Source organism: Hyla sarda, chromosome 4, assembly GCF_029499605.1.
Source record: "Hyla sarda isolate aHylSar1 chromosome 4, aHylSar1.hap1, whole genome shotgun sequence".
Lineage (NCBI taxonomy): Eukaryota > Metazoa > Chordata > Amphibia > Anura > Hylidae > Hyla > Hyla sarda.
Window position 1 is genome coordinate 167,342,587 of NC_079192.1, and position 14,157 is coordinate 167,356,743.

Below are 14,157 nucleotides of genomic sequence, written 5' to 3' on the forward strand. Positions count from 1 at the left end.
TAGTGGAGAAAAAAAAATTTGTGTAAGCAATTAAAATTACAAATATTAAAATTACTAGATCACTGATGGACCCCTGGCAGTAGCAGTTTGCATCCGACCCCTTTCAGGGTACGATCAGCTGAAGAAAAAATATATAGAGCCGATCGGACCCTGAACTGGTCGAATGCAAGTGGCAATGTGAACCTAGCCTAAGCAAAAATACACTTAAAAGGGTCAACTGCAATTACCCCTGGTAGTACCCCATGTGATGTGGACCTTTCTACCTAGTTAATACTGGTTACGTTCTCCAGTCGTTCATTAGTCTTGAGCATGGACACCAAGGTCCACCATGTTTCTATTGTGAATCTCACTCCCTGGACAGTTTCTACAAGCTCTGCATAGTGTAAACTAGATGTAGTCTTCAGAGTTCATCAGCTCCTCCATTACTATGCACTGCCTGGTTGTGCTTACAGCTAGAGTTTAACACAGACAACAATACAAAGTGCCCACACTTGTGATTAAAGTAGTAATATCCACAGTTTACACTATATTCTTCACTACATTCTTCTAGGGGAGTTCAAAAGTCGTTAGAGATGAGCGAACTTATAGTAAATTCGATTCGTCATGAACTTCTCAGCTCGGTGGTTGCTGACTTATCCTGCATTAATTAGTTCAGCTTTCCGGTGCTCCGGTGGGCTGGAAAAGGTGGATACAGTCCTAAGAAAGAGTTTCCTAAGACTGTATCCACCTTTTCCAGCCCACCGGAGCACCTGAAAGCTGAACTAATTTATGCAGGAAAAGTAATCAACTGCCGAGCCGAGAAGTTTGTGACAAATCGAATTTACTGTAAGTTCCCTCATCTCTAAAAGTCATCTCTGTATGTATATGCATTCATATAGCAAGAGTATAGCAAATTGCTAGGCATGCCTCCTTGTTCTGCTGCTCAGCTGCTTCCATGGTCTCTTCCATAGCACTCTGCCAGTTATGGACGAGACTGTCAGCTGAATGCAGCCGAGCAGCAGAAAAACATGGAGCCCCATAGGTCTATACATTTCATGGTTCTAGATTTAACTCTTTTTTTTTTTTTCTTTTATAGAAATTCTTAACATTTTTACATAGAGCATTGTTAAATGGAAGAGAATTTATATTTTTGTTTCTTTGCAGCTCAGTGCTTTTACTGGTTAACTTTATTGTCTTACAGTACTGGGGTCCTTGGCTTTACACTAGACCAAGTGCAGCAGTCACATGAAGTCTGTGTGTGTTTTTGTGTTGGCATAGGTTGCCTTTTGTAGACTTTATTTTCATGTTGCACTCCAGAAAATATACCTAAAGGTTAACGGGTTACTCCGCTCCCCAGCATCTGGAACATTGAGTTAAGAATGCGGTGTGCGGGCTTCCGTGTTCACGCCCGTCCCCTCATGACGCCCTGTCATGTGATGTCACGTCTCGCCCCCTCAATGCAAGTCTATGGGAGGGGGCGTGACGGGCGTCACGCCCCCTCCCATAGACTTGCATTGAGGGGGCGAGACGTGACGTCACAAGGGGGCGGGAGTGAACACGGAAGCCCGCACACAGCATTCTTAACTCAATGTTCCGGACGCTGGGTAGCGGAGTAACCCTTTAAAGAGAGACTGCAGCTTTTAGCAGCAAATACCATCCGTTCCAGGAAAAATACGGTTTGCTTTTTTACCCTAACACATATCCAATGGTGTCTGCAGCTCTTAGCATCAAATACAGCTGACAGATACCATTGGATAGCTTAGGGTATGAAGGCAAACTGTACCTTTCCTGGTGCTGATGGTGGTTGCTAAACTTATAAAGTCACTATTTTATTTTTCAGCCAAGTGTCAAGGATGCGGTGCTGAGCATTTCAAGTGCCACACCCTAGCAAACCTCTTTGCTTGCTTCCTTAATGACGTATATTGAAGTACCTCATAGAGTGGTGCTGTGCCTCACTAAGACATAGGAGGGGTGCCAACTTAAGATTGGCGCACCACCGAGTGTCCATGATGGGACCCAGATCCTGTACACACTCATCCTGGACTCCAAGGTGATAGTGAGCTAAATACTTTTCAAGCAACTGAATATAGGCAAAGGCAAAACTCACCTTTCCAGCCCCTCCGAATTAACGTCTTGAAGGAGTAGGTGCAAGGAAGCCAAGAGGTAAAAAAAATACCTGTCTTGGGTCAATAGGGCATGACAGAGTTGGAGGAACTGATAAAGGACTGCAAGAGTTGTCCTTTTAAACTTGCTCAATATAAAGTTCCTCTTTAGCCTCCCAGCGGGAGAAACCCTCAACCTTAAATAAGACCGGAAGTTAAGAGTTTCTTGAGACTTTAGAAAAGTTAGTGAACCCGGAGATTTCAGATTTTTTTTTTTTTTTAGTTTTATTTCGAACCTTAAAATAATTGATAGGATGGGGAGATAACGCCCCTGTATCTAAGAGACCTTCTATTCCAGTTTACAAGTGGTGGGTTACTACTTTTATTTTACACGATCGGCTGACCCAATGTTCCCAAACCCTCAAGTTGCCTCCACCCCTTCCAGCGTTCAAGACGAGAGGCTTAAACATACAAAAAGGGATTGAGTAGCGATGCCCCATGAGTCCTTACTAGATTATAGGGTTTCCAATTAAATCCTAGCCCAATCCTTTTTCTTAATGAGATCCCTGGAAATAGTAATGTGGAGAAAAAATGTAACTAGGACCTAAATTGAAGAATTGTGCAATACATAGAACAATTGGGGCTTCATTATCATTTAGTTATTATCCTACTGAAAGGGGGGGGCCAGCCTTTTGGCCAAATGTATGCAAAGGAGGCAGTAGATTATCCACAGTGTAGTCTTGGGAGCACAGGGAAACAATATAATCCTGGTATTTAAAACTGATTACAACCTGAATAGATGGTGTGAACAGGGGTGGAGCATTTATAGTTTGTTTTTTGCAGGCTGAGTTGTATTTTTAAATAGCATAATTTTGGCATTTTCTATTGAAAAACCTTCATAGTGGCAGGACCCCTGAGATCACTGACATATTCCGTGACATTTCCTTGTGATTACTTGATTTCATTCAGCACCTTTTAGAGAGGTTTCCAGCACACAGTTGGGACACTTTTCTCCCCTTTCCCTATCCTAATGGTTCCAGACAGGGGTGTCCCCCTACCCCTCTCCATGATAAGATTACTCTGTAGCATATGACAGTAGCCCTGAGACAGAGTCCTTCAATCCTGGTTCTTCATAACGGGTTGTATAAACTGTCGCTTTATGCTGGCGAATAGCTTTTATATGTTACATCTCCCCATGTCTATGAATTTGGGCCCCAAAGTAAAGTCAAGGTCAACACCCGTAAGTCAGCACTTCTGAGCATCTTTTTTCTTCAGGAAGTTCTTCTTTGGGTAACCTTACAGTTTCCCTTTAAACTTCAAGGGAACGGTCTCGCTATCTGAAGATAAACATTGTAGCTGATCTTAAAGGGGCTATGTAGGATTAGAAAAAAACCATAGCCGATTTCTTCCAGAAGCAGCAACACACATGACCTCCTATTGTGTGTGGTATTGCCGCTCAGTTCCATTGAAGTGAGTGGAGCCAAGTTGTAATACCACACACAACCTGAGGACAGGGGTGTTGCTGTTTTTGAAAGAACTCATCTCCGTTTTTCTATTCCTGAATAATACGTTTGAGCTCTTCCCTCTTCTTCTACAGTCTATTGATAAGGACCTTTAAAACATTGGCTATTTCTTACTCTCTTGTGGTTCTCTGAGGCAGGTGAATACTGATATTAAAGGGGTACTCCGCTGCTTAGCGTTTGGAACAAACTGTTCTGAATGCTGGAGCTGGCGGGAACTCATGACGTCATAGCCCCACCCCCTCATGGCGTCACACCCCACCCCCTCAATGCAAGTCTTTGGCAGGGGGCATGGCAGGGGGCATGCCAGCCATCACACCCCCTCCCATAGACTTGTATTGAGGGGCGGGGTGTGACGTCACGAGGGGCTATGACTTCACAAGCTCCCGCTCCAGCGTTCGGAACAGTTTGTTCCAAACGCTGAGCAGCAGAGTACCCCTTTAAGCCTGCTTACATTTGTAATTGGGAGCAGAACCTGGGCTGGACTTCATGGATGTGGAGGACCTTTCTAAAAAAATAAAAATAAATATTTTTGCTTACTCAAAAACATCTGTTTTCTTTGTTGGACACAGGAACGCCATTTTAGGGTATATTCCCACATAGAGTATCCTGCTCAGATGTGATGCGCAGGGTTTTCTGCTGCAGATCTCAATGTAAACGAAATGACTGAGCACAATCTGCGCAGGATCCTGTACGTGTGATTAGACCTTAAAACTACTTTCATGCTGGTAGTTGCCCAGACTAGGGTTAATGAGATGTTCCTTATATACTTGGTGGGATTGTCCATTGTTTAGCCCTTTTTGGACATCTGTATTTGACCTGTATTAGGCTGGGTTCACACTACGTTTTGTACTTACGGTTCCGTATATGGCTGGGGGGAGGGGGGGTAACCATGGCGGCCGTACTCAGCCGTATTCGGGAACCGTATTTAATGCATGTCTATGAGCTGACCGGTGTGAACCGCAGCCTCCGGTTGGCTGCGTTTTCGGCCGTATGCGGTTTCCCGACAGTAGGCAAAAATGCGGTCGACCATGTTTTTGCCTGGGGTCGGGAAACCGCATACGTCCGAAACCGCAGCCGACCGGAGGCTGCGGTTCACACCGGTCGGCTCATAGACATGCATTAACTACGGTTCCCGAATACGGCTGAGTGCGTGTGCCGCGATTCCCCACCGCCCCCGCTCCCCCCAGCCGTATATGGAACCGTAGGTACAAGACGTGGTGTGAACCCAGCCTTATAAGGTTTGTTCAGACTCCTTTTTCCCCTTAGCAGAGATTGTGTTACTGTCCCCTTTCCAGGGGTATAATCAGGCTAAGAAGGGTCTGTCTGATTTTTACCTAGTATATTTGCCTGTTCTTTTGAGCGTGACTGTGAATCTATTTGCGCCAATGTAATCCAAACTGCACAAACTACATCACTGTTAAAGGGGTACTCCGTTGGAAAACTTTTTTTTTTTTTTTTTAAATCAACTGGTGCCAGAAAGTTAAACAGATTTGTAAATTACTTGTAAAAAAATCTTAATCCTTTCAGCATTTATCAGGTGCTGCATGCTCCGCAGGAAGTTCTTTTCTTTTTTAATTTATTTTTTGTCTGACCACAGTGCTCTCTGCTGACACCTCTGTCTAAGTCAGGAACTGTCCATAGTACAAGCAAATCCTCATAGCAAACCTCTCCTACTCTAGACAGTTCCTGACATGGACAGAGGTGTCAGCAGAGAGTACTGTGGTCAGATAGAAAATAAATTCAACAAGAACTTTCTCTGTAGTATACAGCAGCTGGTAAGTACTGGAAGGATTAAGATTTTTAAATAGAAGTAATTTACAAATCTGTGTAACTTTCTGGCACCAGTTGATAAGAGAATAAATGTTTTCCACCGGAGTACTCCTTTAAAGTAGACCAATTTATCAAAACTTGTGCAGATGAAAAGTTGACCAATTGCCCATAGCGGCCAGTCAGATTGCTTCATTTATTTTTCAGAAGCCTTACTAAAAATTAAAGAATCAATCTGATTGGGTGGTATAGGCAATCTCCTTAAATGCACCATAATCTTTATGGAAACACCTTATAGTATTGACAAAGCAGGAAATACCAAGGCCATACACTTTTTTTTCCCCCCCGGTAATAATTAATCTGTCGGGAAAGGTGTTGTTACCATTTTAAGAATGCTCATACAACAAACTGGTTATTTTTTACATTAGTAAATCTAGTTCACTGTTCTTATTAAGTTCAATGTAAAAGAAGATAAAGCAGCAACTGTGTGCCGTCTGCATACTATGTTATATATCTCTGTTTGGTATTTGGAGTTTTTTTTTTTATCAGAACTTTAGCTCTGATTCCCCTATAAGGATACAATAAAATGGATATTCCTGAGATAAATTTTTTAGTAGAAGCAGGGTGCTTTGAATCTGAAAAGAGCAAGCATACTTACCTGTCCAGATACCCGGCATTTGCCCTATTGGCTGCTCCCACTGCCTGCTGCACTCCCACTATGTTTGCTTCTTCTGCATGAAATTCCCACTCAGCCAGTAACTGTCCAAGGTGAGTCTCCACTGCAGCGAGTGATTGACCTCATGGGCATTTTCTGTAGGGTCATGCAGCAGGGACCAGGAGTCCTCAAATCGGCAACTGCAGGGGATTGGGGCAGGTCAGTAGCTTGCTTTTTTTGCTTTAAAGCACTCCCTAGTATAGGTATAGAAAGGTGTTATTCATTGGTGGGACTTTCACTATATTATTTTGGCAGATAATTGTCTCCAAACATTCTCAATGTATACTGCCATCTTGTTAAACCTAGTTGTTATGACGCTTTCCAAGAACCTTGTGGGGTATAGTCCTGTTCAGTTAAGAGTACCTGTCACCAAACTCAACTTTTAATATATTGTTCCTTGTGTAATTATAAGACACTTTACTATTTACTTGCTGTTAAAATTCTCAACCTTTTTATATGTTTTTTTTTATGTTATTGAAAAAACGGCCATTAGGTGGCCCTGTTCTGTTCCCTGTGCAAGTCAAACAGGAACCCAGGAAGTTTGTGTGGGGCATGGCGAGGCACAGCTCTTACAGGGTTCAGTGACGTTGCACCTCCTGGGGAACGCCCACTTTCTCCTTCCCTGAGCTCACACAATGTGAGCGAGGGGAAAGGTATGACTTTTTTTTTTTAAGGGCAGGAGGGGTGTTAGGAGCAGTTAGAGAACATAATCTGAGTTAGTTTAGAAAATAAGGTTTGATGACAGGTAAAGTTCACAGACACTTGTCCAGCTCACCAAAACCCCTCCAATGTACACGGATCGGTGTCCAGCCAACACCCAATAGTGGAAAAAAGAAGCAGTTGATCCAGCACTATTCTTGATGACAGGTACTCTTAGATGCTTATTTTCTTTTACTCTTAGGCTACATTCACATTACAAAATTTATAAGCATAGTTCAGCAGCCTCTCATTGTCTTCAATCCCAATTCTGCTGCCCCGTGCTAACTGCAGAATTTCAGAGGCAACAATCTGTGTGGGCTTTATTGCTAGAACTGGTAACAGGGCATGTCCACCTGGTCCTACCACCGATGAATTTTGGCAGCACCCGCTGCAGACAGAATCCCAGCCCAAAATGGAGATTCAATATGGGAATGTAGCTTTAGTCTTAACAGGCAACTTTATTTAGCACCTTAAAGAAAAAGAAAATATCTATATATCAACTTGTCAAATGTAAACCGAAGGAATCCTCTTTTTGGCAATATGTTGGCCCCATGAGAACATTACACTTGGTGCTTGTGTTCTTTTATAAGCCGATCATCTACTCGTGCTTTAGTCTTTACCTGGACATGTTGGGGCACTTAAACAATATGTGGTTGTAGATGATGCATAACGTGCAGGCGTCCTTTGGCCTTCACAGTCTCGGCCCTGCTCTCTGCTGCGGGAGCACATCCAGGTTCTGAGCTGATCCTCCCTGGAATGCAGCCCTAATGCTTTTTTAATCTGTCGATTTATTGTTTTTGGCTGGGCAAGCCCTGAGCTGGCAGACTGTCTACTAAATCAGTTTGGAGACCATGAATATGTTTTAAGCATGAACGGAGATGCAAGGAATGAAAAACCCACTTCAGAAAAAAAGAACTGAATTTGAACGATTTGCTAAATAAAGCCCTTGCTGGGCACAAGCTTCTCTGAAACGCCTGCCTGTTTATTCAAATATTTTTATTTGTACATTTAGCGTACTTTTCCTGCTTGGCATACAGATGTATGTGAAAGTATATCCATTTTATATGGCGTCTATAATTTGTGTTATTTTGCTTCAGGTGTAGAGCGAACACCACATTATTTCATTAGCGGAATATTTGAGAGCCCTGAAGCCGTACAATTTCACAGTGCAGACTAGAAGAGTACATCCATACAACCAAAGCTGCAGTGACCATTGTATCCAAAAATAGGGAAGGAAAGAGATACGACCGTGCATGTTGTACTTTGATCTATTGCCTTTTAGCACAGTTACAAAAACTAACATCAGGTAGTGTGTATACATTTTGATCAGACTGTACAAGTCTACTTGCCACTTCTCGGCCAGCTGATCCAGTGGTTCCAGGCTGACACTCCTCCCCTTTACACTAATCTCTGCTCTACTTCCCTAAAGGGGTACTCCACTGGCCAGCGTTCGGAAGTAAATATTCCGAATGCTGTTTTCACGCGTTGAGGGGGCATGGCCGTGACATCACGAGGGGAGTGGCCGACCCCCGCAGCGCGGAAACAGCGTTCGGAACATTTACTTCCAAACACTGGCCAGTGGAGTACCCCTCTAAGGGTCTATTTTCATATACGGTTTCCAGAGCATAATTGATGCCCAGGATCTGAAGCTGCAGATTTGAAGCTGTGTTTAGTCACTTTGTTTACATTAAAATCTGCAGCTTAAAACCCTGCACATTAAATATGCATAGGATACTGTACATGGCGAGGGCAAAGTAAGTTGTCAATGTCTTGAATTTTTGTTGTCAATACCATAATTTTAATAGATTCACCCCTCCCTAAAAAGATTTGCTGCAGAAATTTTCTGCAGTAAATCCACAGGGAAATCTTCACAACAAACCCAAATTGGTCCATTCTAAGAAAGTAAATGCTACAGCCAGATGTTGGATTGGGATTAATAGTTTTTTTTTTTTTTGCTCACCCATTTAGACTTTGGCAGTTTTTCAGAATCACAGCATACCCTTGGCATGATGGGTTTTTTTTTCCCCCAAGAAATTGGGGCTGGTTTCCTCTTACAGATTTCTATAGGTGGGAAAAACCGCCTAAATAAAATGCCATGTGTGCATGTACGTTAGTGCTTTCCCCTCAGTTATTCAGCAAGAAATCGCGGAGTCCCAAAATAAAACATCAACTAAAACACATACCACAAAAATATATGCATCACTGAGCCAAACTGGTCTTGTTTTGGTACGTATAGTTGTGAACCTACCCTTAGCAGTTACTCCTAATAAAGCTCCTCCCATTCTAGTCACATGACTCATTGTTGACAGCTTTCCTTGATGGAATACAAATGACAACTGCCAGAGGGGTTCATAGTAACAGACGGCTGGTTGTTAGAGCCATGAACACATTTGGTGAGGAAGAGGACGTTCAGATCGCACGTCGCAGAAAGACGTTCAGATGAGGAAGTATATTGGGGCACTGAAAGGGCGTATGATTGCTCCATGTCTGCTTGCTGAAATGTTTTGTAAACCGCTGCAGGTGACCACACATTTCATCACTGACAGACAGTCCTTATATCATTGAAGGGACTCCCCTAGAATTCATCTATACATAGAGGTCATAGCTTAGGTAATTCTCCATGTATAAAGAGGCAGTGCACACTTTGGGGAAGATTTATCAAAACATAGCAACCAATCAGATCACTTCTTTCATTTTTCAGCGGCCTTTTCAAAGTGATCTGATTGGTTGCTATGAGCAACTCAGCAAGGTTTCCTCTGGACAGGTTTTGATAAATCTCCCACTTTGACCCTACACCCACTTCTCCCAAAAACTCCATAAGTGGATCAGCCGAGTGAGCCAGAGAGCCAAAGCTATAGTTAATTTTAATTATTTTTTTGAGAAGAGAAAGAATGAGTGGTCTTCAGCCCCACTGATCCTGCTGGTATTATGATATTTGGCCTTGGTATTATCATTTTAGGCCTACTGAGCAGATACAGTATATACAGTCATGGATGTAAATGTTGGCACCCCTGAAACTTTTCAAGAAAATGAAGTATTTCTCACAGAAAAGGATTGCAGTAACACATGTTTTGCTATACACATGTTTATTCCCTTTGTGTGTATTGCAACTAAACCAAAAAAGGAAGAAAAAGAGCAAATTTTACATAATGTCACACCAAACTCTAAAAATGGGCTGGACAAAATTGGCACCCTTAACTTAATATTTGGTTGCACACCCTTTGGAAAAAATAACTGAAATCAGTCACTTCCTATAACCATCAATAAGCTTCTTACACCTCTCAGCCGGGATGTTGGACCACTCTTCCTTTGCAAACTGCTCCAGGTCTCTCTTATTGGAAGGGCGTCTTTTCCCAACAGCAATTTTAAGATCTCTCCACAGGTGTTCGATGGGATTTAGATCTGGACTCATTGCTGCCACTAGAGATGAGCAAAGTTACAGTGATTTGATTTGTCACAAACTTCTTGCCTTTGCAGTTGCTGACTTTAGCCTGCATAAATTAGTTCAGCTTTCGGGTGCTCTGGTGGGCTGGAAAAGATGGATACAGTCCTAGGAGACTTCAGAACTCTCCAGCACTTTGTTGCCATCCATTTCTGGGTGCTTTTTGATGTATGTTTGGGGTCATTGTCCTGCTGGAAGACCCAAGATCTCGGACACAAACCCAGCTTTCTGACACTGGGCTGTACAGTGCGACCCAAAATCCGTTGGTAATCCTCAGATTTCATGATGCCTTGCACACATTCAAGGCACCCAGTGCCAGAGGCAGCAAAACAACCCCAAAACATCATTGAACATCCACCATATTTCAATGTAGGTACTGTGTTCTTTTCTTTGTAGGCCTCATTCCATTTTCAGTAAACAGTAGAATGATGTGCTTTACCAAAAAGCTCTATCTTGGTCTCATCTGTCCACAAGATGTTTTCCCAGAAGGATTTTGGCTTAAAGTTCATTTTAGAAAAATGTAGTCTTGCTTTTTTATGTCTCTGTGTCAGCAGTGGGGTCCTCCTGGGTCTCCTGCCATAGTTTCATTTAAATGTCGACAGATAGTTTGTACTGACACTGAGGCTCCCTGAGCCTGCAGGACAGCGTGAATATCTTTTGGAACTTGTTTGGGGCTGCTTATCCACCAACCGGACTATCCTGCGTTGACACCTTTCATCAATTTTTCTCTTTTGTCCACGCCCAGGGAGATTAGCTACAGTGCCATGAGTTGCAAACTTCTTGATAATGTTGCGCACTGTGGACAAAGGCAAATCTAGATCTCTAGAGATGGACTTGTAACCTTGAGATTGTTGATATTTTTCCACAATTTTGATTCTCAAGTCCTCAGACAGTTCTCTTGTCCTCTTTCTGTTGCCCATGCTTAGACAGACACACAATGCAAAGACAAAGTGAACTTCTCTCCTTGTTATCTGCTTTCAGGTGTGATTTTTATATTACCCACACCTGTTACTTGCCTCAGGTGAGTTTAAAGGAGCATCACATGCTTGAAACAATCTTATTTATCCACAATTTAGAAAGGGTGCCAATAATTTTGTCCAGACCATTTTTGGAGTTTGGTGACATTATGTCCAATTTGCTTTTTTTCCTCCTTTTTTTGGTTTATATCCAATACACACAAAGGGGGGGAGATGTATCAAAACCTGTCCAGAGGAAAAGTGGCCCAGTTGCCCATAGCAACCAATCAGCTCACTGCTTTCATTTTTAACAAGGCCTCTGCAAAATGAAAGAAGTAATCTGATTGGTTGCTATGGGCAACTGGGCAACTTTTCCTTTGCACAGGTTTTGATAAATCTCCCCAAAGGGAATAAACATGTGTATAGCAAAACGTGTTACTGCAATCCTTTTCTGTGAGAAATACTTAATTTTCTTGAAAATTTTCAGGGGTGCCAACATTTACGGCCATGACTGTATAGCATATAAATAGTTTAGGGTTCCCTTCACAAAGTAAATAAACTGCACAGCGGTTATTCATTTTATTTAATTTTTTTTATATAAAAAAATGTGTTTTTCTAGCCATAATTGGGAAGAACGTGTAACCAGGACCTTTATAATCAGGGCTAGTTTTGCCAATTCCTTTGAGGTGCACGTCCCTACTGACATGTGTCTGATTCCTGCCCCTTGTTACTTATCCCACAGATATTCCCTGCAGTATTCTGTCTATAGTGCACGTCCCACAGGTACACAGTGTTTATTTACCTTGTTACTACCGTTAGAAAACCTGCTGAACCAGCTACTATACAGGTTCACAAGTCAGTGCCAGTGCTTATTTGTAGTGACCCATTGTTGGGATGGTGAGTGTATGCTGCTGTGCAGATAGTAGTGCAGGTTACTAGGATGTAGTGCGAGCAATATGCCTAGGGCAGGCTAGTCAGTGTTGCCCATTGCAAAAGGTCTGATGTTAATTTCTGTAGTTTTGGAACTCTGTTGCTATGGGTGACATACCTTCTACAGAAAGATAACTATATAAATGGGTCTGATTAAAACACAATATGGAGGACTAAAAAAATGTATCCAAAATGGTTTAAACGTTTGGCCTAGGCTCTGTTCAGAAATTACTGTAGACTAGGGGTACTCCGGTGGAAACCTTTAAAAAAAAAAAAATATATATATATATATATATATATATATATATATATATATATATATTCAACTGGTGCCAGAAAGTTAAACAGATTTGTAATTTACATCTATTAAAAAAAAATGTTAATCCTTCCAGTACTTATTAGCTGCTGAATACTACAGAGGAAATGCTTTTCTTTTTGGAACACAGAGCTCTCTGCTGACATCACAAGCACAGTGCTCTCTGCTGAAATCTGTCCATTTTAGGAACTGTCCAGACTAGGAGAAAATCCCCATAGCAAACATATGCTGCTCTGGACAGTTCCTAAAATGGACAGAGATGTCAGCAGAGAGCACTGTGTTCCAAAAAGAAAAGAATTTCCTCTGTAGTATTTAGCAGCTAATAAGTACTGGAAGGATTAAGATTTTTTAATAGAAGTCATTTACAAATCTGCAAAGATGAGATAATAAAACGGCACTCGCCACGGTCGTAGCTTCATATCCTTTATTTGAGGATAGCAGGGAATAGAGGTGCAGTGTCGGGGACCTCATCGCGGTGTCCTTGCCATGATACCTGCCTGACACTGCACCTCTATTCCCTGCTATCCCTGAAATAAAGGATATGAAGCTACGACCGTGGTGAGTGCCGTCTTATCTCATCTTTGCATATTGGGATTGTCTGTCTTTCTTGAAAGATTGAACACCACCTGGTTCATCGTTATTCACCTGCCGTGAAACTGCATATTTTCGGACTATCAGCAGTGCCGGTCTCTTTCTCAATAGACTTAATTTACAAATCTGTTTAACTTTCTGGCACCAGTTGATTTAATGGGGAGAAAAAAAATGTACCCCTTTAAGGTAACATCTGGAAGCGGGGAAAAAAGCTGTTAAAAACCAACTAAGGCTAGGTTCACACTACGTTTTCTCCCATACGGGAGCGCATACGGCAGGGGGGAGCTAAAACCTTGCGCTCCCGTATGCCTTCGTATGCGCTCCCGTATGTCATTCATTTCAATGAGCCGGCCGGAGTGAAACGGTCGGTCCGGTCGGCTCATTTTTGCGCCGTATGCGCTTTTACAACCGGACCTAAAACCATGGTTGACCACAGTTTTAGTTCCGGTTGTAAAAGCGCATACGGTGCAAAAATGAGCCGACCGGACCGACCGTTTCACTCCGGCCGGCTCATTGAAATGAATGACATACGGGAGCGCATACGGTCACATACGGGAGCGCGAGGTTTTAGCTCCCCCCTGCCGTATGCACTCCCGTATGGGAGAAAACGTAGTGTGAACCCAGCCTAAAACACAATTGTGTGGAATTGATGGCCTATCTTCAGGATAGGCCATAGATATTACAGACATTTGAAGGGGCACTGGTGCTTAGATCAGTGTTTCCCAACCAGGGTGCCTCCAGCTGTTGCAAAACTACAACTCCCAGCATGCCCGGACAGCCAACGGCTGTCCGGGCATGCTGGGAGTTGTAGTTTAGCAACAGCTGGAGGCAACCTGGTTGGTAAACCCTGGCTTAGATAAACCATGCAGCCTCCTTAGTGTTTAGGTCTGCCTGTCCTTACCTCGCCATACTATTGGTTGAGGCAGTGCAGGGTACTGCAGTATTGTCCCATCACTTCAATAACCCCATAACTATTATTTTTTTCCTCTGACTAATAAAGAACTCCTTTACTAGGTGTCCCTTTTATGACTGGTGTGTACGGTCGATCAAAACCGGTCTTTAAATAGTTAATACATTTCCACCTTGCGGGATAATAAGGTGTACGGAATATAAATGCTGCATTCCTATGAGGAAAAT

The 14,157-nt window shown here is 42.6% G+C and overlaps 1 protein-coding gene across 7 annotated transcripts in view; it reads left to right on the forward strand.

The window, feature by feature from the left end:
* ZNF609 (zinc finger protein 609) overlaps positions 1-14,157 on the forward strand; it is a 77,823-nt gene that overhangs the window by 24,613 nt on the left and 39,053 nt on the right. Inside the window, exon 1 of one of the 7 annotated variants that reach the window (XM_056572652.1) lies at positions 9,094-9,232. The exons of 4 other annotated variants lie outside the window; for them this stretch is intronic. Coding sequence is in view for 1 of the 3 variants with exons in the window: in XM_056572651.1 (XP_056428626.1) it covers positions 9,225-9,305 (81 nt within the window). In the remaining 2 variants the exon portion in view is untranslated. Of the gene's footprint in view, positions 1-9,093; positions 9,306-14,157 lie in introns of those variants that run through there. 2 more of the 7 variants (XM_056572654.1, XM_056572651.1) reach the window with 2 other exon arrangements.